The sequence below is a fragment of the Episyrphus balteatus genome, chromosome 3, assembly GCF_945859705.1.
Source record: "Episyrphus balteatus chromosome 3, idEpiBalt1.1, whole genome shotgun sequence".
NCBI lineage: Eukaryota > Metazoa > Arthropoda > Insecta > Diptera > Syrphidae > Episyrphus > Episyrphus balteatus.
In genome coordinates, this window is record NC_079136.1 from 25,999,989 (window position 1) to 26,021,738 (window position 21,750).

Below are 21,750 nucleotides of genomic sequence, written 5' to 3' on the forward strand. Positions count from 1 at the left end.
GCATAGATTTAAATTACTTCCTCTATTTGCCTCTGTAAGCGGATAGAGTCGAATCTCAGCAACAGTATTAAAATAAATTCCAACCGAAGGCGTGCGTATTTTATTTTTTTTTAATGCATTTTGAACCTAAAAAAAACTATGGCATGGTGCAAATTTGTCTTGCTATTGACTACCTTTCCTGAAAATTTCATGAAAATTAGTTCAGTAGTTAAGTTTTAATTTGGTTTTTTTCCGGTCTCTCATTTAAGGTGCCGCACTACGATCAAAATTACTTTTTCACCGTCAGTAAATTTTAGAGAACCAAATTTTGTCTTAATAAAAATATCATTTCTACTATGGTATTCGTTTTTATTCTTAGAATTTATTTCTAAAACTTTTGAGGTAGTTAAGAAGATGAAGGGGTACACCCTTATTTAGAATTAAAAAAACTATTTAATTTTCTTCTCCTTGAGGATCTTTACCACCACTTCCATAAGAGTTTGTTTGTGGGTTTCAGAAACAAAAACATAATTCACATTTTAAAAGTTCTAGCAAACCCTTATTATGAGTTGTTTAATTCTAACAATGAGAACGCAAAGTAAAGGACACTCATGCAAAGTGCTTTACTTTATTTGTTATGTTAACATACAATTTGTTTCCCAAAAATATATTAATGCAAAGTTTGTCTTCTTCTATTTGCATGTTACATTTTTTGTACGAACTTATGTTTGTTTAATATGCAGTCCCTTCAAATTGTTTTATATTTTTATTTTAATAATTAATTTAATGGTCCTTGACGAAATTTTTCCAACTGCTGCACATTCGCTGTTGCAAATTGCTGAAAATCAAAGAGGCGGTAGAAATGAAGTCTAAATCGAGCGAAATGAGTTTTATATTCAACAAAGTCATTATTTGTCGTTCAGAGATATTGTAGGGATTGTCTGTGAGGTCGGCTGCATTTTTTAATTAAAGAATGCAGAGTTTTACTTCAACCGTATTGCTGTCTGAGATTGAAAAATATAAATTTTGTTTTGTTGACAAGGCATACAGAATTTAATAAACATATTTAAAACATAAATACATGAGTGGTGATAATGCTTGTTAGGAAAGGTATGTTATTTTTGAGCTTACATATGAATAAATTTGATTTGGAATTAAAATACTGAATGGAGGCAGACAAAAATAAGAACAAAAAATACTTGGGAGTTGCAAGACTCCTTAGAACGTCTTTTATTAAATAACAGCATCAATAACGAAAAAAGAAAATTTTTGTCATTTCTGTAAATTGTTTTTTATTGCATCCCGTTATGAAGCAATTTGACTTACTGCAACAAAAACTTTCAGTACCTACTGTTTTTAACCAGTTTAAAACAAATAACTAAAAATGCAATTAAATTGTTGTTTCTTTGCAAAAAAAAATATTTGCGAAAAAATATTATTTAGGTGTTGTTTACGGAAGGCTTTGAAATTTGTTTCAATGCGTCAACCCCGAATGTACATAACTACAAATAAATGTTTTATTTCATTTCTCAAAAGAAATATATAGTCTTTCGATTAACCAAACATATCGAATAGTACCTACACTTAATTTCTAAATGTATATTAATTGAGTTATTTGCTAAAAAAAGAGCCTTTATTCAAGTTTTCCAGCATTGTTGACCAGAGAAACACAGAGGGGACGATACTTTGAAGTCGTTAGGTATTACCGCCTCAACATGAAAAAAGTTACTCATACGCCATAGTGTACGAAATCGAGTTATAAAAACTTTATAGTACCTATTCTATAATTTGATGCCCAAGAATTTTTTCAATCGAAATAACATTAAATTAAAGTTTTTTGTCATTAATCGTTTTCGTTTTATGGTCAAGATGTCATTTCCGGCAACGCTTTAAGACTCTGAAAAAAATAATGTAGTTTAACCGATATATAGTTCTGCCTATTTTAGATATTTTCAATCAGAATCTTATCCAAGTATGGCTGGAATATTATATCGTCGGCACAAAGCCGACGGACATGCATAAAACGGATTTTTTTTTATAGAAATTGGTTTTTGAACACCGAAATTAGGTCATAGTGTGGTAAACGAACTGTCAAACTCATACAAAATTTTGACACATGTATCACTTTATCACGTTTACCATAAGGTTTACTCAGGGTTTTTTTCTGTATTTTCAAAAAAATGTATTGCTTTACATTTTAAATTCAGTTGAAACGGAAACACATCTTCAATTTGTAATACAAAGTGAATGCAAAATAAAAACTGAACAATCTTATTGGAAAAATCGATGTTTTGTACCTACACTTCACTACATTGACCACCTTTTGCAAAATTACAAACACGTAAAAGTATTTTTTCCCCGCTAGCCCTGTTAGTTTGGAAAAAAAGGGCACACAAATTGTTTGTTTAACCAAAAAATAAGCTTTCTGCATCATTTGTTTGAATTTTCCAGCCCAAAAAACTATACAAAAATGTGTTTGAAAATTTTCACTTTTGTACTTTTTAGCCTTAACTATATGTACATTGATCTAAAAAGTGAAAAAGAGCAAAAGTGAAAATTTTCAAACTAATTTTATGATGATTTCCCGATATAAAAAATTTACAAAAATTGCATCATTTTTCGTTCTAAAAAACAATTTGTACACTCTTTTTTACAAACAAATTTTCTTGCAAAAACTGGCCAATGTAATTAAGTCTTTTCACTTTTTGAGCTAATGTAGGTAGACGACGAGACGAGAGCGTTGCGTTTTTTCTGAACGTTTTCGATTTAAAAAAAATCGTTTAAGGTCGTATGGAAATTCACAAAATTTCATTTTCGAAAAATCGTCGTCTCGTGCGTCCTTTTTCAAAATTTTCGGAATTTCAACGCAACTAGAATCGGAATATTGTGTATTGTTTCATATATGTTCTTTAGGTCTGTTTTTTTGTTTATCTACATAGATTTTGTGCAAAAAAACGACATCGAGATTTTTGAAATCGAAACAATTTACGTGTTAAAATCAACAAAAACTTTATCTGTACCTATAGATTTTTGAAAAATCCAGATAATTATCCAGATTTTACTTTCTCTCGATAAAAACAGAAGTGCCAAGGTATTTTAATTGTTGTGTTCATACAGAAATATCTGAAAATATTAACAAAAAAAAAAGCGAAAAAAATAAGGTTTGAAAAAAGCTCTCATAGAAAAAAATTATCAAAAATTTCATTGACATAGTTGCATTGGAATGTAAATATTTCATTATATACGCAATGCACTTTTCAGATAATACTATGTTTCCACCTAGCCTAAATCAGAGATTTAGTTAAGTAGATTTAGAATAAATCTCGAGATTTATTTTAAATCTACTTCGCTAAATCTCAGATTTTGGTTCAACTACCCTAAATCTAGACTTTCCACCTACTTTCAATCCGAGATTTTGAATAAATCTCGAGATTTATTCTAAATCTACATAGCTAAATCTCGGATTTAGGGTAGGTGGAAACATAGTATAAAAGTCTAAAATGGATCCTGATAAGATTGTTGAACAAATATATGCATAAAATTACCAAAGTTTTTTTTCGAAAAGTTAGAAATAAAAATAAAAAAGTTTCCACGTTTGATTTTTACAAAATCGAAATAAAATTCAATATGGCTACACCTTCAAACGCTTATAACACAAGAACAACGCAACTAATTTTAATGGTTATGGTCTTAACATGTTGCTAAAAATATACCAATGATTTTTGATTTTTTGTGAAAAAAAATTTTTTGAATCCAACATGGATGCCAAGGCCATACAAATGGTTTTTGTTTTTTTGTGAAAAATTTTTTTTGCATCCAGCATGGATGTAATGGAACAAAAGCAACATTTTTGACAGACAGCTGCCAAAGTGTATGTACAGTGGTGCCAAATGTTTGCATGGATGTCAAAACTCCCGATGTCGTTTTTTTGCACAAAATCTATATAGATAAACAAAAACACACACCTATTATTTGGAAACTTTTAAAATCGTCAAGGAAAATCTCGTCTAGCTCTCGTCTCGTCGTCTCGCAATAGCTGCGTTCCTTTTTAAATATTTATCTACTGCTTAGTACTTAAAGCTGCTTTGAACTACTTTTTCAGTATAGCAAAAGTAGTTCAAAGTAGTTTTAAGTACTAAGCAGTAGATAAATATTTCCAAAGGAACGCAGCTAATATTGTGAAACAGGCATAAGGCTTTTTCCAACGTTTCAAAAAAAAAAATAGAAAGAAATTCAACTTAACTCTTTGAACACACCCACCAATTCGGAATTCTCACCCGCCACCTAGTGGAGAATAGTTTTATCTTTTTCGGAGTTAAAAAAAAGTAACATCTGTTTTTGACGTTATAAACAAGATAAACCAACAACAACAAATATACAGTTCTAAATTAGCCAACCAAAAACAATGCGTGAGGTGTGAGTGGGTGGCAGTTTTTGAAACAAAAATAAACAGCGCGGTGATTATTTTTAAGCATTCTTCTCTCAATATTCTCAAACATAAATTTACTTTTAATCGTTGTGTATACATTTTATTACTTTCGTATATTTTTTTCTTTTTTTTCAAAGTAAACCAATAAAAGACTCCCAAAAGCCAATTGATACCGAAAAACTTTATTCAAAAAAGATTGGAAAAAATAATTTATGCCAACTCAGAAATAAATTTAAAATAGATTAACTTTTCTATTAACTTTTTTATTAATTCAAAATCAATTTTAGTCAAACAATATAAAAAAAAATAAGAAATAATTATGTAATATTTGCGGCGTGAATATTATATTTTGCTTTGGTTTTTTGTTTATTTAAGTTAAGGCTCTTGGTTAAGTAGTTCCTAGAATATTTTGTTGGTTGTTTTTTTTTTTTTTTGTGCAAGATCAGAGTCCAAAATGAGTTTGATTCTATTTGTGACGGCAGCAGCGCATTTATTTTATACACCATTCACCAAAGTCGAGGAGAGTTTCAATCTCCAGGCAATGCACGATATTCTTTATTTGAGACATAACTTTTCACAGGTAGGAACAACCTTCTTAAACCCTCCTAACCCAAAAAGTAAAACTTATCTAAATAACAGTATGATCATCATGAATTCCCTGGAGTTGTGCCGCGCACTTTCATCGGTCCACTTTTTGTAGCCATCATTTCGTCGCCATTTGTTTTGCTCTTTGAAGCTTTAGAAATTCATAAATTTTGGGCGCAATATGTAGGTAAACGTTAAATGTATTTATAATCTATTTCAAAACTTTTAATATCTACTATTCTTGTTTATTTTCAGTTCGATTAGTATTGGCAGGAACAATTGCCATTACATGGAATAATTTAAGGAAAACCATCATTAAACAGTATGGAATGATGGTGGCAATATGGTTCACTTTGATAACCATAACACAGTTCCATTTTATGTTTTATATGAGTCGAACTTTGCCAAATATTATGGCATTGCCATTGGGTAACTACTACCAAACTTTAAATATTATAAATACAATTTTTTATAATTTTTCAGTGATCTCTGCAATAACTTATTGGATGAGAGGACATAGTAAGAATTTTATTATCTATTCTGGAATGGCTATTATTATTTTCCGATTTGAACTTGCCATATTACTTGGATTGCTTTTAGCAATTGCTCTCTACACTAAGAAGACTACAATTAATGAGTAAGTGGAAAATACAAATATTCTCGGGTAGGTTTCTGTTATATCTTTTAGAAGTTAAATTAATACATTCTTTGTAAAAATGGAAAGATTACTTGTGCCCGTCGTACACTAAGCTCTCAACGCATCAATTTCGATATCAACGCATTCAACTCTAGTGTACGGTGTCCTCAATTATATTCAACGAACGTGTTGGAGAACGTTGCTCAACGAGTTTCTCAACAAGTATACGAGTAGTGTACGAGCTCGAGTTGCTCATTGGAAATCCTCAATGAACGCGTGCAACATTTTCCCGATAATGTGTTGCACATTGTTGTTCCAACTCGTTGGCCAACTTCATAATTTTTTTTTAAACGTTTGTTGTTGTAAATGCGGAACTATATGTTGTGCGTTGCGTTGGATGCGACGAAATTTGAGTGCGTTGTTCGAGTTGATCAATTTTTATCGTACTTTTGAAATACATACAAATCAAAGTTTTGGACAGGTATTAAAGGTACTTGCCATAGAACCGTTTTCTTGAATTCTGACTTTGTCCTAAGCGACACCACCGATGTGAATGAAAATTTTTGTACAGAAACGTTTTAGCAATTCCAATTAAAAAAATAATTTTTTGAATTAAAAAAAAGTTCAACTATTTGAAATAAAAAAGTTCAATTTTTTTTATCATTTTACTATCTCAAGCATTAGAGCAAGTACGTGCGACCCAGTTGTGCATTTTATTTATTTGTGAGAGGAAACACTAAAAGAATAATACAATAAAAAAATACAAAAAATGTGTACAACAGAAGTAAAAATTACATGTTTAAAAAGCTACCACAACAATTATATTCAACGCGTTGTCCAACAAGCAATTTTTGATTATGTGTACGAGGGTATAAACTCGTCTATCAACTCGTTCAGCAACTACATCAAGAACGCAGTTGATAAACTCGAGGAACGATTTTTTTCCCCAAAATCCAACAAGTTTATCAACAGGTGTACGAGGCTGTTCAACAATTGAATGAGTTGGTCAACTAGGTGTACGAGGGTATCCAACAATTGATGAAGTTGATAAACCAGGTGTACGAGGGTGTTCAACAATTGATGGAGTTGATCAACTAGGTGTAGGGGGCCCCCAACGCGTTTTATTCAATTTTACATCTAGTTTTGTTGCTCAACGTGAAGAACGTGAGTTTGTGCACTAGTGTACGAGGTTATAAAATTGCTTATCCAATTGATGAGTTGAAGAAGTTGGTTGAACTAGTTGTGCACGTAGTGTACGACGGGCATTACTAATTAATTAAGGAGACGATAAAGTCTGATATAGACTTATCTTATAACAATGGTGTAGCTGTAGCTTGTAGCGATAACTAGGCCTTTATACTTAACTTATAGCTCGTAAAAACGAATCTTTGTAGGAGTAGGAAAAGCAGGACGTAACTTGAGAATAATTTAATCTATCCATTAGTGGGAGTAATTGATTTTATTCAATAAGCTGTTCTAATTAAAATCTTCAATTGAACCAAAACGGTAAAACGTGTCAATTTAAATGCTGATATTTTAATTTAAATTTGATACATAGGAAATGAGGTTGCCACTTTCAGCCAACTCAATCTTAAGACCACTTTCAACTCAATATGTTTCCAGAATGTTCTTCGACCCTTCTATGCTATGTTTCTTGGCTGACCTCCTTTTTTGCCTGCCGGTATGGGTGAGTTCATCTGCATTCCTTCCAAAAACTATAAAGGCGCGATTTAAAGCTGCGAAACTTTTGAGTTTTTCATTGGAATGTGTAAGAGTGGCAAAGAATGCAACTGTTTACTCACATTTTGGTTATACCTCCACTATCCTCATAAAATTTGTTAAATAATGGACCAGAAAATCATTTAGATTATTGCTAGAAACTTCTATTAACGAACCCTAACAGCTTCTTTGTAACAGCGAGTGTGCTCTTCATTGTTCTTAATTTATTTAGATGATTTTCGTTCAATGTCGAATTGTCGAATATGTCGAATTCCTTAAAAAAAAATCGAATTAAAATCGATTTTTTGTTCTGTCAAACATGCTCGAAACATTGTAGACGACACGTAAAACGCATTGAGATCGATTTCAATTAGATTTTTTTTTTTTGTTCAAAGAAATTCGACATTAGTTCATGAATTCAAGTTTTAAAGAAATGCTGCTAAATGAATTGAATTAAATACACTTTATAAGTATTCAAAAATATTTATCACAAGTTATAAAGTGACAGAAGGGACCATGTGCAAGAAGGGATTAACAAATTCCTGCAGCGCTCTCTCCTATCAAAAATATTAAATCAACGCTCGATGTTGAAAAATTGCTGTTTTTGTCAGAGTCAATGAACAGGTTCAGAAAAGTTAAGAAGTAAATACTAAGTCAAGTTTCGCGTGTCTGGTTGGTTAGCTGTAAAAAAATCATTTCAATTTAGGCAATTTTATTGCCTGGAAATTTAAGCAAGAAAAATTTCACTAACTCGATTTACTAGTCTACCTAAAATACCGTTCAGAAAATGATTCTACCTGTAAGAGAATATCAAAAACTGTGTAAACTTTTTTTGGAAATAAAAGGAAAAAAATTCCAAAATACATGTTTTTTTCTTGCTCTGGTAAATGCGAAACAACCTATAAAAATCCAGCTTTGAGAAAATAAATCCTAGAACATTTCAAATTTTGTTCATTTTATCCTGCATTTTTAATATACTAATAACATGGCACATTAATTATGTGTTTTCCTGGATAACTTGTTGAAACTTTATTTTGATACTTTATCTTTTTTCCATGGCCACACTCTCAATAAATAAATGTGCCTTTTTTCATAATGTACTTATTCATTGGTTTAAATCGTGAAATCTTCTTAGTTTTCCTAAGACCACAAGACTACATCTGATTCTTCATATTGAGTTGCAATGTTCCTTGGTACATAATTGCAAAACGAATAAATGCCCGAAAATCCTTACCCATTTTTAATTTGGCAACCTTCTTCTTTTCTTACTTTCTAAATTTAACAGTTTTTGTAATCGATGAATCCAACGTCCATCGTGATCAAGCTTTTAATAATACAGTATTGCCACGCGGAAGTGACAATAGCCTTTTTGTTAGGAATTTAGTTCTACTATTAAAGAATGCCCTTACATTTCAGACTTGATCGGCAAGGACACAATACATAGCAATTATCAGATTTTCCACAAAATTTCTGTTGGCTCTGAGACACTCTAATTTAGATTTAGGAAACGTGAATGATGTGAAGTTTTCAATTAGAAAATATGATCTGTTGCTTATAATTAATGTTTTTTTTTCCTCAACATCTTTAATTTGATTGTCTTTTCTTTCAGACTAGTCCAAGTGGCCGTTCCGGCAGGCATACTCATTCTATCTGCAACTGTGATTGTTGACTCATTTTTCTGGCAACGTCCTCTATGGCCTGAAGGACAAGTTCTTTGGTATAATACAATTTTGAATAAAAGTTCAAACTGGGGGGTAAGTCAAAGTTTCTCTGAAATCCATTAAAGTAACTTTAAAGAAATTTCTCTCCACAGACATCTCCATTTCTATGGTATTTCTATTCTGCCATACCGAGAGCAATGGGATTTTCTCTTTTATTTGTTCCAGTTGGACTTATTTTAGAACCTCGCATTCGTCCACTTGTACTTAGTGCATTTCTATTTGTATTTTTATACTCGTTTTTGCCCCACAAGGAGCTTAGATTTATTATTTATATATTTCCAGTACTGAATATTGCAAGTGCTTGTGCTTGTAATAGATTGTAAGTTTACATTTGTTTGCTATCTCATCTGTCCTTCATGACTAGTTTTCTTTCAACAGATGGATAAATTCCGGAAAATCAATATGGCAAGGACTATTAGCTCTGATTGCTGGTGGTCATATAATTTTGAATATTTTCTTAACTTTGTTCCTACTTGTTGTTTCTAGTACAAACTATCCAGGTGGAGTTGCTATGTCACGTTTGCATAGAATAGAAGCAAATGCTAGCAATGTATCAATTCACATATCTAATTTAGCAGCTCAGAGTGGTGTCTCTCGATTTATGGAGATTCGTTCTGATTGGAGTTATGACAAAAAAGAAAATTTGTCATTCATTGAAACAGATATGATAAACTATTCCCATCTTTTGGTAGAAGCTAAAAGTAAATTTAACAATGATTGGACATTTCTACAGGAGAACTATGAAACCATTGAATTTGTTGACTGTTTTAGCAGCATTGGAATTCAATATAATTCTTTGCTGCCAGTGAAGGTCAAGACTAAACCTTGTATTGGAATTATGAAACGCAAAACTGCTGTCACAAAAAAGAAAATCACTCATGAGAAGAGAGTTGAAAGAAAACCTAAGGTGGAGAAAGTTGTTGAAATTGAAGAAGTGATAGAACCTGAACCAGAAATTGTGCTTGCTCCTACATTCGAAAAAGTGGTTGAAATTCCAAAAGAAAGTGAAATTATTCCCGAAGAAGAAGAACCACCAGTTCAAATGAAAACTGTCCAATCAATAAACACAACTCATGCATCAATAGAAGAAGATGATGGTGTTGTTATAAGTAATGGAGATTCCCTTGAAGAAGCCCCTTCTACCACCCAAACTAGAGAAATAAATTTCACCGAACTGAGAAACATTGCTCTTGGAAAATTAACCAAAACAACTCGATCAAAATTACGTGAAATTATCGAACAACATTATCGATCGAAAGGATCTGTTATTGAAAATGATGGAGAGTCTAAAGAGCATCATCATGTTTCAACATCAAAATTGGCAACGGCACCACCTGGAGGAGAGAAACGCAACCGAATGACTGTTAAATCGATAATAAAACAAGAAAAAATTAAAGAAATGATCGAAAAGATCTCAACAATGGATCTAACGAAGTTTTGTGATTTAGATAAAATTTCAACGAAAGATTGCTTAAAAAGTGTGATCGACGAAATTGATGATAATAAAAATAATAATAAATAAAGTGAATTTAATTTACATAACTGATTGCATTTGTATCTGATATAAAGTTTAGGCAATTGTTAAGGCAAAGAACGTTAAGTAACTTTGCATCTTCCAATGTATGTACAAACGTATTCTTTTGTTGTATTTTCCAATAACTTTCGAGATATGATAATTACCCGTATTAAGAATGTTTCATATTTTCAGAAACTCCAAAGGGAGTTCCTACATCTACATATGGGTCAAAATCATAGTGGTGGAAAATAACATTTTATTAAGTTTTTTTTTTCGCATTTACCAATTAAAATATAATAGGCACGCATCTAGAAATATATATGTTTGGGTTAGAAAAGTTTCCATTTCTTGCATCAAAAACAGCGTTCCCGGAAATGTCCCTAACTCAAAAACTGAAATTCAAATGGCTTAAAACCACATTAAAGTCAATTATTTTTAAATATTTCTTTTCTTAACACCACTTATACACAATAATCTTTATAAATTTGAACATCCCTTACAAAAAATTATATTGTGTTATTTTTTATATCTAATAATCTAATGTACAAATGGTGCTGCAAACAGTTTTCAAAGTTGATATGTGCCCTTAATTATGAAAGTGGACTAAGTCACTCCTAAAAATGGCATCAAATCTAGCCTAAAAATAATTATTAGTAAAGTTTATTTGAAAGCGCAATTGCAGTAAATAAACTTCCTTATTGCTACTCTAGTGATTTCATAAAAGATATTACAGGGGGGGTCTATTCCGTCTCGTTTAGCGGGGAACTTATTGACTTATTTTGGAAACAAAATTATTTAAAATCAACGGTTATACCTACAATAACGTGCTATGCCTTTTTGTAAAGCTAAAACCCTATTCTTTTACAAAAAATTAAACTAAGCCTTTTTATGGCACAATTTTTGAAAAATTAGATTTTAAAATCAAAATTTTGAAAAAAAAATTTCAAACTAATTTTTTTTCAAAATTTTATGTAATTAAGTACTAATTACATCATAGCTGTAAATACTTTCTTTCGACCAAATTGTGCAATTAATACTTTTTACAATAAAAGTTTGCATTTCCATACCTATCCTTAATTCTTGTAGTTTAATGTACGGATCAAGCACGGTCATCAACATCATCCAAGTAGAATACAAAGCTGTACGGGTGTTTTCCCCGTCTAACAGTTTTGTTTCCAAATTTTCATCATCAACTTTGTTTAAAATTTTAGGCCGATAATCTTCCAGCGCTCATGAGTAATAGAGACTCATAAACCTATTAACAAAGAATAACATTATGAGCATTCATATTCATAAATTGAGGCGTTCAGAATAATAAGACTGTGCAACACACAACACACACTCAGCCCTATTCTGCTATTCGATTCACGTGAATGTCTAAAATAAGAAGAAGTGTTTAAAAAGTGGTTAAAATTAAATCGAGACAATTTTTTTTTCTTTAGAATTTCTTAAACAGGCGGGAAAAACACTTTGCTATCGAAAGTTAGAAGTTTTTCAAAGCCAATTTGACATGATTAAGAAAGGGAATCCTTCACGTGAATCGAAAAGCAGAATAGGGCTAACTGTCTCAAAAAATTTTTTGAGACATGTGCGCTGTTGACCTGTTTACCCCAATTTCGGACCTGAGAAATCGATTGGCATCATTAGTTTTTCGATTTATCGGTACGACTTCGAACAACATTTTTTTCGGAAGTTTTTTCAATAATTTTAGGCATTTTCATTACAATCTTTGAACAACAACAACATCTTGAAGGTATTGCAAAACAATGTTAAATTAATTGCTGTAAATTGTTTGTATTGTCTTTATGCTGGTAGTAAATAACGTTTGAGCAAAATAAATAGCAATATAAACAAGAAAAATGACTTTAAACCGGGCAAAATGCTCAAAATTACTGAAAAAAACTTTCGAAAAAAATTTTGTTCGAAGCCGTACCGATAAATCGAAAAACTAATGATGCCAATCGATTTCTCAGATCTGAAATAGGGAGTCAACAGCGCACTTGTTAAAGATTTCGACTTGCACAGTGTAATGGGTCAAGTCCATTTGAAATTTTTGCATTATTTTGAACTTTGAGAAGCTTTTTCTCAAGAACTAAACGCACTTTTGAAATAAATGTTTCACAGATCAATAGCTCTATTCTCCAGAATTTTTTCCATACTATTTGATATAAAATGAAACCCTTCATTTTTAGGATCTTAAAACATCCAGCCTATAGAAAAGTGGACTTGACCCATTTTGAACGCCCCAATTATAATTGCCAATTCCCAAAATTTAGGAAACGTCTATGAGCGCTGTAATTGTGCCTGCATCCACCACCTCCACTAGTACCTACCCATATCAATTACAAAAATTGATATCAACCATTTTTCGCGTTGTATTTCGTTTCAAGCTTTTATCTGTCTAGAGAAGTTATGAAAGCACATTTATTTTTGTTTAAAAACTTTTCCCGTGCACAATGCACAATATTTTATGTAATACATCCATGCAGAGCTTACCTTTATCTTTGATTGCTGATTCACCTGAATAAAAAAACGAATGTGTTTCACTTAAAACAAAATACAAATTTAACACTAATTTCAAAATATATTTCTCTGTTTTAAATGCACACACAACTAGAATGTATTTGTTCTCATGGAATTGCCATCGAAATCGAAAGGAAACACACTTAACAGAAGATGGCTTAAAACACAGAAATATACATTAATTTGGTGGAAGGGTTTTTTTTTGTAAGTTTTTGTATGGTTCTTAAAATCTATTCTGATTTGGGAACACTAAGATCCCAGAACAATTTGCCCATGCCTCCAATACCACCGAGACACAGAAGAACAGTCAAACGGTAAAGCACCTGGTCGGCAGCACCTCCCTTCAAGAAAACGGGTTTGCCATCGGGAACTTGGAACTTTTGTTGGATGTCCTTCATCTTGAGGTATCCTTTGTGGACTTCGCCACCAGATTTGGCAACATTGCTGGTAGCAAATTGACGAATGACGGCCTGTGAAGGCAAAATGAAAAAATTACGTAATGTTATTTCCAGAGGTTGTTTTTTTTGAGGGTTTAAGTTATTTTAATAAATATTGATAAATGTTTATTAATGAATTTAGTACTTTGCATTCATTTTATCTATTAAATATTTAAATAACTTACCCTTGATACGTTCATTTTAAGTTTAATTTTGCAAAATCAAAAAAGATTTCTTTTGCGGAGAACCGTGAGGAAAACTTCTGCTGAAAAAAAATTTGACAGAAATTATGATTTGTCCAAAAATGTGTACTGGGAAAAGGTGGCACTGCTGGAGTTTTGAAGAAAAGTGATGCCAAAGTTCAAAACAGCCTGAAAATTCAACATTCCAGCAATGATTGAGTCCAGCATGGATTTACATTTGACGATTTTATTTTTGATGCAAATCACGTTTCCAGTAAAAAAAAAAAAACAGTACAAAAGATTGATTTGTAAAAAACATTTTGGTTTTAAGATCAAAAACTAATGTCCAGTTGTACAAATATGGTGGTTCAACTTTTATCTTCTGAGTGCCAGTAATTGTACAAACGTGGATTATAGTCTTGTTTAAAGGAATTTAACTCCTCGATTTCGGTGGATTAGCTCCCTCCAAGTCAACTTCAATTCAAGCATGGACGGTGTTCACAATGGTCTCACTCAAAAAGATGATGTCAAAAAGAGGCAGGAAATTTCAAAACTCATTTAAAATCTTCGGACTCATATAGCTGTCAAAATCAGTAGGTGACGTGAGGCCAATGTGAACACCGCCATGGATGTGACTATTTTTTTTACATATATGGACCTTGAACCATCAGTGCTTAACCTCAGCTTTACTATCGATTTCAAAAAATTAAAATTGCTGATCCACGGATTAAATATTTAAACAACTGCCCCTGAAATCGGTGATAAAGCTGAAATTAAACACTAGTTCAGGAGGTTAAAACAGCATAGCAAAATCCATCTTTGAACCCAAGGTGAACACCAGCTAATCCGCCAAATTTGGCAAGTTAAATTTTCTGAACCAAGCCTGATAACCACGTTTGTACGAATAGCCCTTAACTTTTTTTTATATTTTTTTAAAGTTTTTCGCTCCGGGAAACCATCATAAAATTAGTTTGAATTTTGTTTTTTTCTTTTTTTACTAAAAAATACAAAAGGGAACATTTTCAAACAAAATCGAGAAAAGTCACCATAAGCTTTTTCGCCATTTTCGGATTTTGAAAAACAATCACAAAATTCCGTTCCGAGGATCAAATGAGAGGAGTTGTCAAAATACATGTGTGTGTAGTAAAAAAAATGTAAACAAGAGAGTTGGCCAATAAGAATAACAGAGAAGTGATAGTTCTTCTCCTTTGAGCTCCGATTTTGACATTCTGCGCGAACTTAAAAAAAAAAAAAATGAAAACTCGGAATATATTACTTTGCATATGTGTACCTTAGAGAATATAATATATGGAGTGCTTGTGCTGTTAGTTCCGTGAAGCTTTTATAGAGGGCTCTAGTTTCTTTAAGTTTTTCGATGAGTGCATATGCATATGCCTCCATTTTATTTTCATTTGATGACTGTCATCAACAAGCGTGTTTATTTACAGCTGCGGAACCGGACTCTCACTGAAAAACGAAGGCAGTGACCCCTATCCATGCATATATATATTAGGTATAGGAACAAGCACTCCATATAATCCTCTAAGATGTGTACTATGATATGGGACACCCTGTATATTTAGGGATAACATTTTCAAATCGAACAGACCTAATTGTCTGGAAAGTGACAGACATAACATGACCTTCCCAAAACAAAAAAATTATGACGTCACTGGTGATTCCTCTAGAAATAGAAAACCATAAACAAAGCAAAACAATAATTATTCTTTTTGTCCCGGCATCTGATTAGTTTTTTTCATAATTTATCAAATAAAATCAATTAATTAAAATGGGTTTTCTAACAGTTCTCAAAAAAATGCGTCAAAAGGAAAAAGAAATGCGTATACTTTTGCTGTAAGTACAAAAATCAATTCAATTGCCAATACAATTTCTTTCATTTTTGCTGCATTTCTCATTTAAAAGTGGATTGGATAATGCAGGAAAAACAACAATTCTTAAGAGATTCAATGGTGAACCAATCGATACCATTTCTCCAACTTTGGGTTTCAATATAAAAAGTTTGGAACACAATGGTTATACTTTGAATATGTGGGATGTTGGTGGTCAAAAGTCACTCCGTTCTTATTGGAGAAATTACTTCGAGTGCACAGATGGTTTGGTGTGGGTGGTGGATAGTGCCGATCGAATGAGACTACAAACATGCAAGGCTGAACTTGAAGTATTGTTGCAGGAGGAAAGACTTGCAGGTGCTACTTTATTAGTTTTGGCTAATAAACAAGATCTTCCAGGGGCATTGTCGTCACAAGAAATCAAAGAGGTGACTTCTTTTTTATTTATTTATCAAAGTTTTTTATTTATTTTATTTTATGAATGATAGATTCTTGAGTTAGATAACATAACAACACATCACTGGCTTGTGTTGGGAGTCAGCGCTGTGACTGGAGAGAAACTTCTCACAGCTGTCGATTGGCTGATTGCTGATATAGCAAAACGAATCTTCACTTTAGATTAGAATATATTTTATTTGATTCCATAAATATATATCCAATAATTACTAAATAATAATTATCCGCTCTTTTGTTTTTATTATATACTTCGTAGGGGCTTTTTAATTTTTCTATAAATATTGAAATTTAATTATGCTCTGACACTCTTTCAGCCATCCATGCTATATGTAACCCCAACCACATTCGACACCTATAAATTAATCGTTTTTTTTAAAAACGTGATAAGTCCACCTTTTTTTTTAAAATTCGTTTTTTTAACTGAATATGTTCTTGGGGGATAACCACACCTGCCTTCAAAATATGAAGCATCTACTCAGTCTATATTCGATTTTACAGCTAAGCGAAAAAAATTTTTATTGTCAAAACATCATAAAAGTCCCGGACTTATCATCTTTTGAAAATAAACAGCAACTTTTTTATGAGTAATTGACTACACATAGAGAAGCTGACTACTGACTCAAAATCTTAAGTTGAAAGCGTCTTTCAAGTAAAATAACTACTCGAAACATTATATTCTATTCCCAAATGCAATTGTTTGATAGACTGAGGCTTTAAAAAAATTGTAAATTCATTTTAAAACTAGTTTCACATTCGTTTATTTTCAAAGTATGATAAGTCCAAAATCGTTTTTATTTTTTATCTTTTAAACAATCAGTCCAAATCATGGACTTATCATGTTTTGAAAATAAATGATTCAAATAATGTAAGAGATTTGGTCATAGTTCGCAAAAAATCATGTGGGTTCCAAGCCACATCGGTATTGAAGGAAATGAATTCGCCGACCACGAAGCTATTCTTGCAAGTAAATCTCCCATCTACCTTTTTAATGTGTTTTCGAAGCTGGAAATTCAAAGGCATATAAAAAACCTCATCCTCAAGATGCGATCCGAAACCTGGCTTTGCAATCAAACGCACTATTTTAAAATAAACACCCATTGTACTGCACCACTATACCCAACATCAACTTTAAGACCTCTCAATACTACCTTTGCACGTCTTCGACTAGGTCACACCATAACCACCCACCAACATGTACTTAAAAGAGAATACCCACCATGCTGTCCATCATGCAACAAAGTTCTTAACATTTCTCACAATTCAACACCATGCTCCTCACCAATCAAACCGTCTACGATATACTAAACACCTATGATCATGATACCATAGCTAAAATACACAACTACTTCATCACAGCTAACATTCCAATATGAACATTCTTCCAAAATAAGTTAGGGCTGGAAGCCTTAGAAGAAAATCAAGAGAACTTGTCATTCAAGAAATATTCTGCAAGCCTTTTTCGTATTCAATTTTCAAGTTTAGATTTTTTTGCGTAGTATTTTTGATACGGCCGACTGATGATGCCAATTTAACTAAGTTTGATATATTGCAAGTAGGAAAGTGCGTCAAATCCTGGTTTATCTTCTGATGCTAGGTTGCATTCGAATGCACATTTGCATTTGAATGTTGCATTTGTTCACATATTAGTTATATTATAAATTTTCGTGTCAGTTTTAAGTTTAACTCAGATAATTGTTTGCTACATCTAGGTAGGTATCATGAATTACAAACTCTGCAATCATTTTAGATATGTAGCAAAACATGCTGGTTTAAAGATACTTTTATCATTAAAAATAAAAAAAAATTCTCAAGCCCCAGAATCGTTGGTAGGTTAACCCTTTGCTTCCTAGTGGTTTCAGCATGAAACCACCTACTAATTACTTTGTTAGTGTTTTTTTACTAAAAAATGGACTTCTTCTTTTGTACTCTCAGCTCAAAACATTCCTTATACAATGTTATTACTAGTACAATCATTATTTTTTCATTTTAGTGTGTAATTAGAAAATATCAAAACTTTTTTCAAAATATTTGTATTTTTTTTCCGGGAGCAAAGGGTTAACTCAGAATATTCGCTTCCTAGTTAATTTTAAGAAATCACATAGCTTACCCTGATTTAAGCCACGAGATCTTATAAAATTTGTTATTTTGTTTGGTTTTGTCCCATATTTATTTGTTGATTAGGAAAAAAAGGAGGTGCATGTGTGAACATATAATCTAAATTATAATCTAAAACTCAAAATTAATAAAAATGTGGACAGGGCTGCAAAGTTATTCGTTGTGGGCCGCAAGTTTGACATGCCTCGTTAAGTGTATAAAATGATATTGATCTCTTGACAAAGATTAATAAGCGAAGGATTAGTATTTGAATTGAATAACGAGCCTAACCACGCGTTCAAGCGAGTTAAAGTCAAAAGAGTCAGCTAGTCATGAAGATATTTTCGCGAGGCTTAAAAATCCATGATATGCAGTTCAGCATTCTTCACTGCAACTCGAGCTCTCTATTACAATTGCCTTGTCGTTTGATGCTGAAGGTTGAGGCCGATAAAAACCCGTATTATTAAACTCGGATTACTTTGACTATTTTACCAGTTAACAAAAATCATATTTTTTTTTCTCTTCCAATAAATAAATTCTTCGTTCAACTCGAAAACTGAAAGTCTACAGCTAAATTCATTCCTCCTTTCGTGACCTTTTTGAGTAAAATAAATTTTACTTTTTTCGATGAGTGTCGAAAAAAGTAAAATTTAGTCTACAGTTAAATCTAACAAAGCACAGATGGCGGAATCAACCTGAATCAAGTACCAAAATCTTTTTTTTTGGAAAGAAGAGCTCATGGCTTCTAAACTAAACTTTTGGATTACTGAAAAAAAAAAAAACCAATCCATACAATGACATCGGAATGTTTAGAGACCGATGCCTACAACAATCTACACAAATATGTTCTAAGAACATCCAAAAGGTTCAGTAAATAATTTTGAAAACTATGGAAAACATAGGTGAATTTATGTACGAGTATGTTGACGTTTTTCTTGAGAAATACATTCTTTCACCGCTTGTAGGTGACGAGACGCTTTGACCTCGTATACAAGTAATCACCCTGATGATACCCTTGTGCACCACATTAAATGACTTACTTTGATTTACACCAGTCTTGAATAAAACAATGTTTTTATAAAAATAATTTAATTTCATTTTATTCAAAAACAACTTTATTTCTCAACTAAGTACAATTTGTATAACTTTTCTTCATCTGAAGATTTAAATTCATATTTTAAATTTACTTTGGCAATCTCTGTGAAGCCCTCAGCCAGCGAGGGTTCTTTGCATTTCTTTTTCATGGTATTTAGAATCATTTGATTAATTTTTGAATGCTTCGAATCTGTTAGTTGACGAAAAGCGATATTATGTTGAATTTGACTTGGAGTAGTATTCATTTGGAAACATCGACAAGGTACATTGAACCTTTTAGCGATTTCCACATATTTTTTCCTCGTTTCTACATCAACGTTCGTATTGTCTATGACGCATTTTTGTTGAGCTTGCAAAGCTTTTTGACATCGACTCACACAAGCCGCTGAACTTCCTAAAATATCTGCATTTAGAACAGTGTATCCCAAAGGCTCGAGGGTGCTTCTGCTAAACTCACTCTTCCCAGAACCTGGGAGACCAACGAGAACAATCAACTCACATGGAGCATCTGATGGGATTTTTGTATGACTTGGCTCGATATGTGGCAAATTCATAGGCAATTTACCAGGATTAAATTCAGGTAAATCATAGCTCGTTGGTTTCTTTCCTAAAAAGTGTTCTTCAGGTGTGAAGAAAGTAAGGCCTAAATTTAGGGCGAATAATCGATCACAGCAGGAGTGATCTTTTTTCTTTTTGCCCTCAGCATCTCGACCAGCAGCATCGCCGACATAGAAACTCTCTTTCATGTCGATTTGTATACCATCGTTATCCTTTTCACATAATTGGTTCCACATACCAGGAACTGGTTTTCTATAGAATCCATCGCCAACGGCAATGAACACTTGTATGGGGATATTTAGCTTAGCGCAGATTCCTTTGATTTTTTGCTTAAAATCTTCAAGTTTGATTTTGCCTTTGGCAATGCCTCCTTGATTTGTAAAGAAACAGATTTTGTAACCATCTTCAATCAATTTCTTAAGCTTTGAGGGAACTTCTGGGTATATGATTTGCCAGTCTTCAGTGTTTTTAGGGAAAACATTGCCAGACTTTGTGGTAATTATGGTTCCATCCATGTCATAGCCGGCGATTTTAGCCGAGCTCTTAACTGCTTTACTCGTAAACACGACTAATTTGCCATTTTCTAGCACTTGCCAAGCTTCTTTTGAGTTGTCAACTGATGTATTAGAATCTTCTTTATCTTCTTCGTCATCGTCATCTTTTGGTTCGGACTTCGAATCAGATGGCGGTGGTTTAAAGACAATTTCAAAAGGATGTCGTCCGTAGACTATTTCTAAGACATCGCCATGCAATGCAACTACTTTAGTACCCTGATTGGCCATGAAACCATTTAAAGAGCACGGATTTACGCCTAAAACTTCAAGAGTTACCTGACATTTTTCCAAGTCGACATCAAGAAGCAATTGGCGCTTAGAACATCGTACATCTCGGATGCCGGTTTCTTTGGTGCGACCAATTTCATTTGGGCCTTTTTTCAGATGAATAGTCTGGAGTTCGGCTTGCTTTGGTTTTAGGAAGCAAACTCTATTAAGACGAGGAGATTGTTCGATAGATTTACTGAAGAATTTCGCAAGAGACATGGTATTTGGGAAATGATTCAGATGAATTTGAAAACTCGAATACAAATTTCTTGTTTTCTTGTTTTGTTTTGATTTGAAAACAGAACTTGTCAAAATTGACACTGGAATAGAAATGTCAATCGAAAGGTATGTTTGTTTTCAATATAAAAGATTACAGGGTTATTTTCCAATAAGAAAATAATGTCGTTTTCTATTGACGAATCTCAGAATGAGATTTGTGAATTTGACAGCTGAAAGGGGGGGTGAAGAGGGGAAATAGTGGACAAATCTCAGATTTCAGGATCTATTTGCGTCTTGAGATTAAAAAAAATGACAAAAAAATGAATCTGAGATTCAAGAATCTGATTCTGGATTTTTATCAAGATTCACGCATACAAACACACCCACTTTCACACACACTCCTCTGTTTGACATTTGTCTTAACATTTGTTGTTGTTTTATTTTTTTTATACGCACAGATTTCGCACACAATTACAAAACTAGATTTCATATTCTATTTGCAGTGGAAAATCTGAGAATTTTACACAAAAATCTCAAAAGTCAATAGAAAACGACATAAAGGGCATGTTCCGATTAAAGCCCCATTTTTTGGAGGTGGTAAATTAACCCTAGTACGCTGATGAACCGCACAGTGCACATAATTAGGTAATACTACGTTTCCATCTACCCTAAATCCGAGATTTAGCTAAGTAGATTTAGCATAAATCTCGTGTTTTATTCTAAATCTCGGATTGAAAGTAGGTGAAAATCTTAGATTTAGTGTAGCTGAACTCAAATCTGAGATTTAGCGAAGTAGATTTAAAATAAATCTAGAGATTTATTCTAAATCTACTCAGCTAAATCTCGGATTTAGCGTAGGTTTAAACATAGTATAATACCCTGCAAACCAAAACTCAGTAGTTTGGTTGAAAACACTACCACAAACAGAA

General features: G+C 32.5%; 4 protein-coding genes across 6 annotated transcripts; 2 read left to right on the plus strand and 2 right to left on the minus strand.

Moving 5' to 3' along the window:
* The first annotated feature begins 4,311 nt into the window (after window positions 1-4,311).
* On the plus strand, window positions 4,312-10,612 carry LOC129915644 (probable Dol-P-Man:Man(7)GlcNAc(2)-PP-Dol alpha-1,6-mannosyltransferase). Of its 3 annotated transcripts, none has more exons than XM_055995285.1 (8): window positions 4,312-4,436; window positions 4,546-4,988; window positions 5,048-5,180; window positions 5,249-5,422; window positions 5,477-5,630; window positions 8,959-9,103; window positions 9,163-9,389; window positions 9,449-10,612. In XM_055995285.1, the coding sequence occupies exons 2-8, from the start codon at window positions 4,863-4,865 to the stop codon at window positions 10,590-10,592; spliced, it is 2,103 nt and encodes a 700-aa protein (XP_055851260.1). In that variant the 5' UTR covers window positions 4,312-4,436; window positions 4,546-4,862; the 3' UTR covers window positions 10,593-10,612. The 3 variants fall into 3 exon arrangements, with proteins under 3 accessions (XP_055851260.1, XP_055851261.1, XP_055851262.1); XM_055995286.1 differs by having other exon boundaries at window positions 4,339-4,436; window positions 4,855-4,988; XM_055995287.1 differs by lacking the exons at window positions 4,312-4,436; window positions 4,546-4,988 and having other exon boundaries at window positions 5,066-5,176.
* Window positions 10,613-13,150: 2,538 nt separating this feature from the next.
* On the minus strand, window positions 13,151-13,887 carry LOC129915377 (cytochrome c oxidase subunit 7A, mitochondrial). The gene is made up of 2 exons (XM_055994878.1): window positions 13,732-13,887; window positions 13,151-13,579 (listed from the first exon to the last, which is right to left on the minus strand). Exons 1-2 carry the CDS (start codon window positions 13,744-13,746, stop codon window positions 13,340-13,342), a joined length of 255 nt encoding a protein of 84 aa, XP_055850853.1. The 5' UTR covers window positions 13,747-13,887; the 3' UTR covers window positions 13,151-13,339.
* Window positions 13,888-15,466: 1,579 nt separating this feature from the next.
* LOC129915376 (ADP-ribosylation factor-like protein 2) lies at window positions 15,467-16,254 on the plus strand. The gene is made up of 3 exons (XM_055994877.1): window positions 15,467-15,582; window positions 15,652-16,006; window positions 16,067-16,254. Exons 1-3 carry the CDS (start codon window positions 15,518-15,520, stop codon window positions 16,199-16,201), a joined length of 555 nt encoding a protein of 184 aa, XP_055850852.1. The 5' UTR covers window positions 15,467-15,517; the 3' UTR covers window positions 16,202-16,254.
* A 2,952-nt stretch (window positions 16,255-19,206) lies between these two features.
* On the minus strand, window positions 19,207-20,911 carry LOC129915375 (uncharacterized protein F21D5.5). The gene has a single exon (XM_055994876.1). The coding sequence runs from the start codon at window positions 20,819-20,821 to the stop codon at window positions 19,244-19,246; it is 1,578 nt and encodes a 525-aa protein (XP_055850851.1). The 5' UTR covers window positions 20,822-20,911; the 3' UTR covers window positions 19,207-19,243.
* Between the last annotated feature and the right edge of the window lie 839 nt (window positions 20,912-21,750).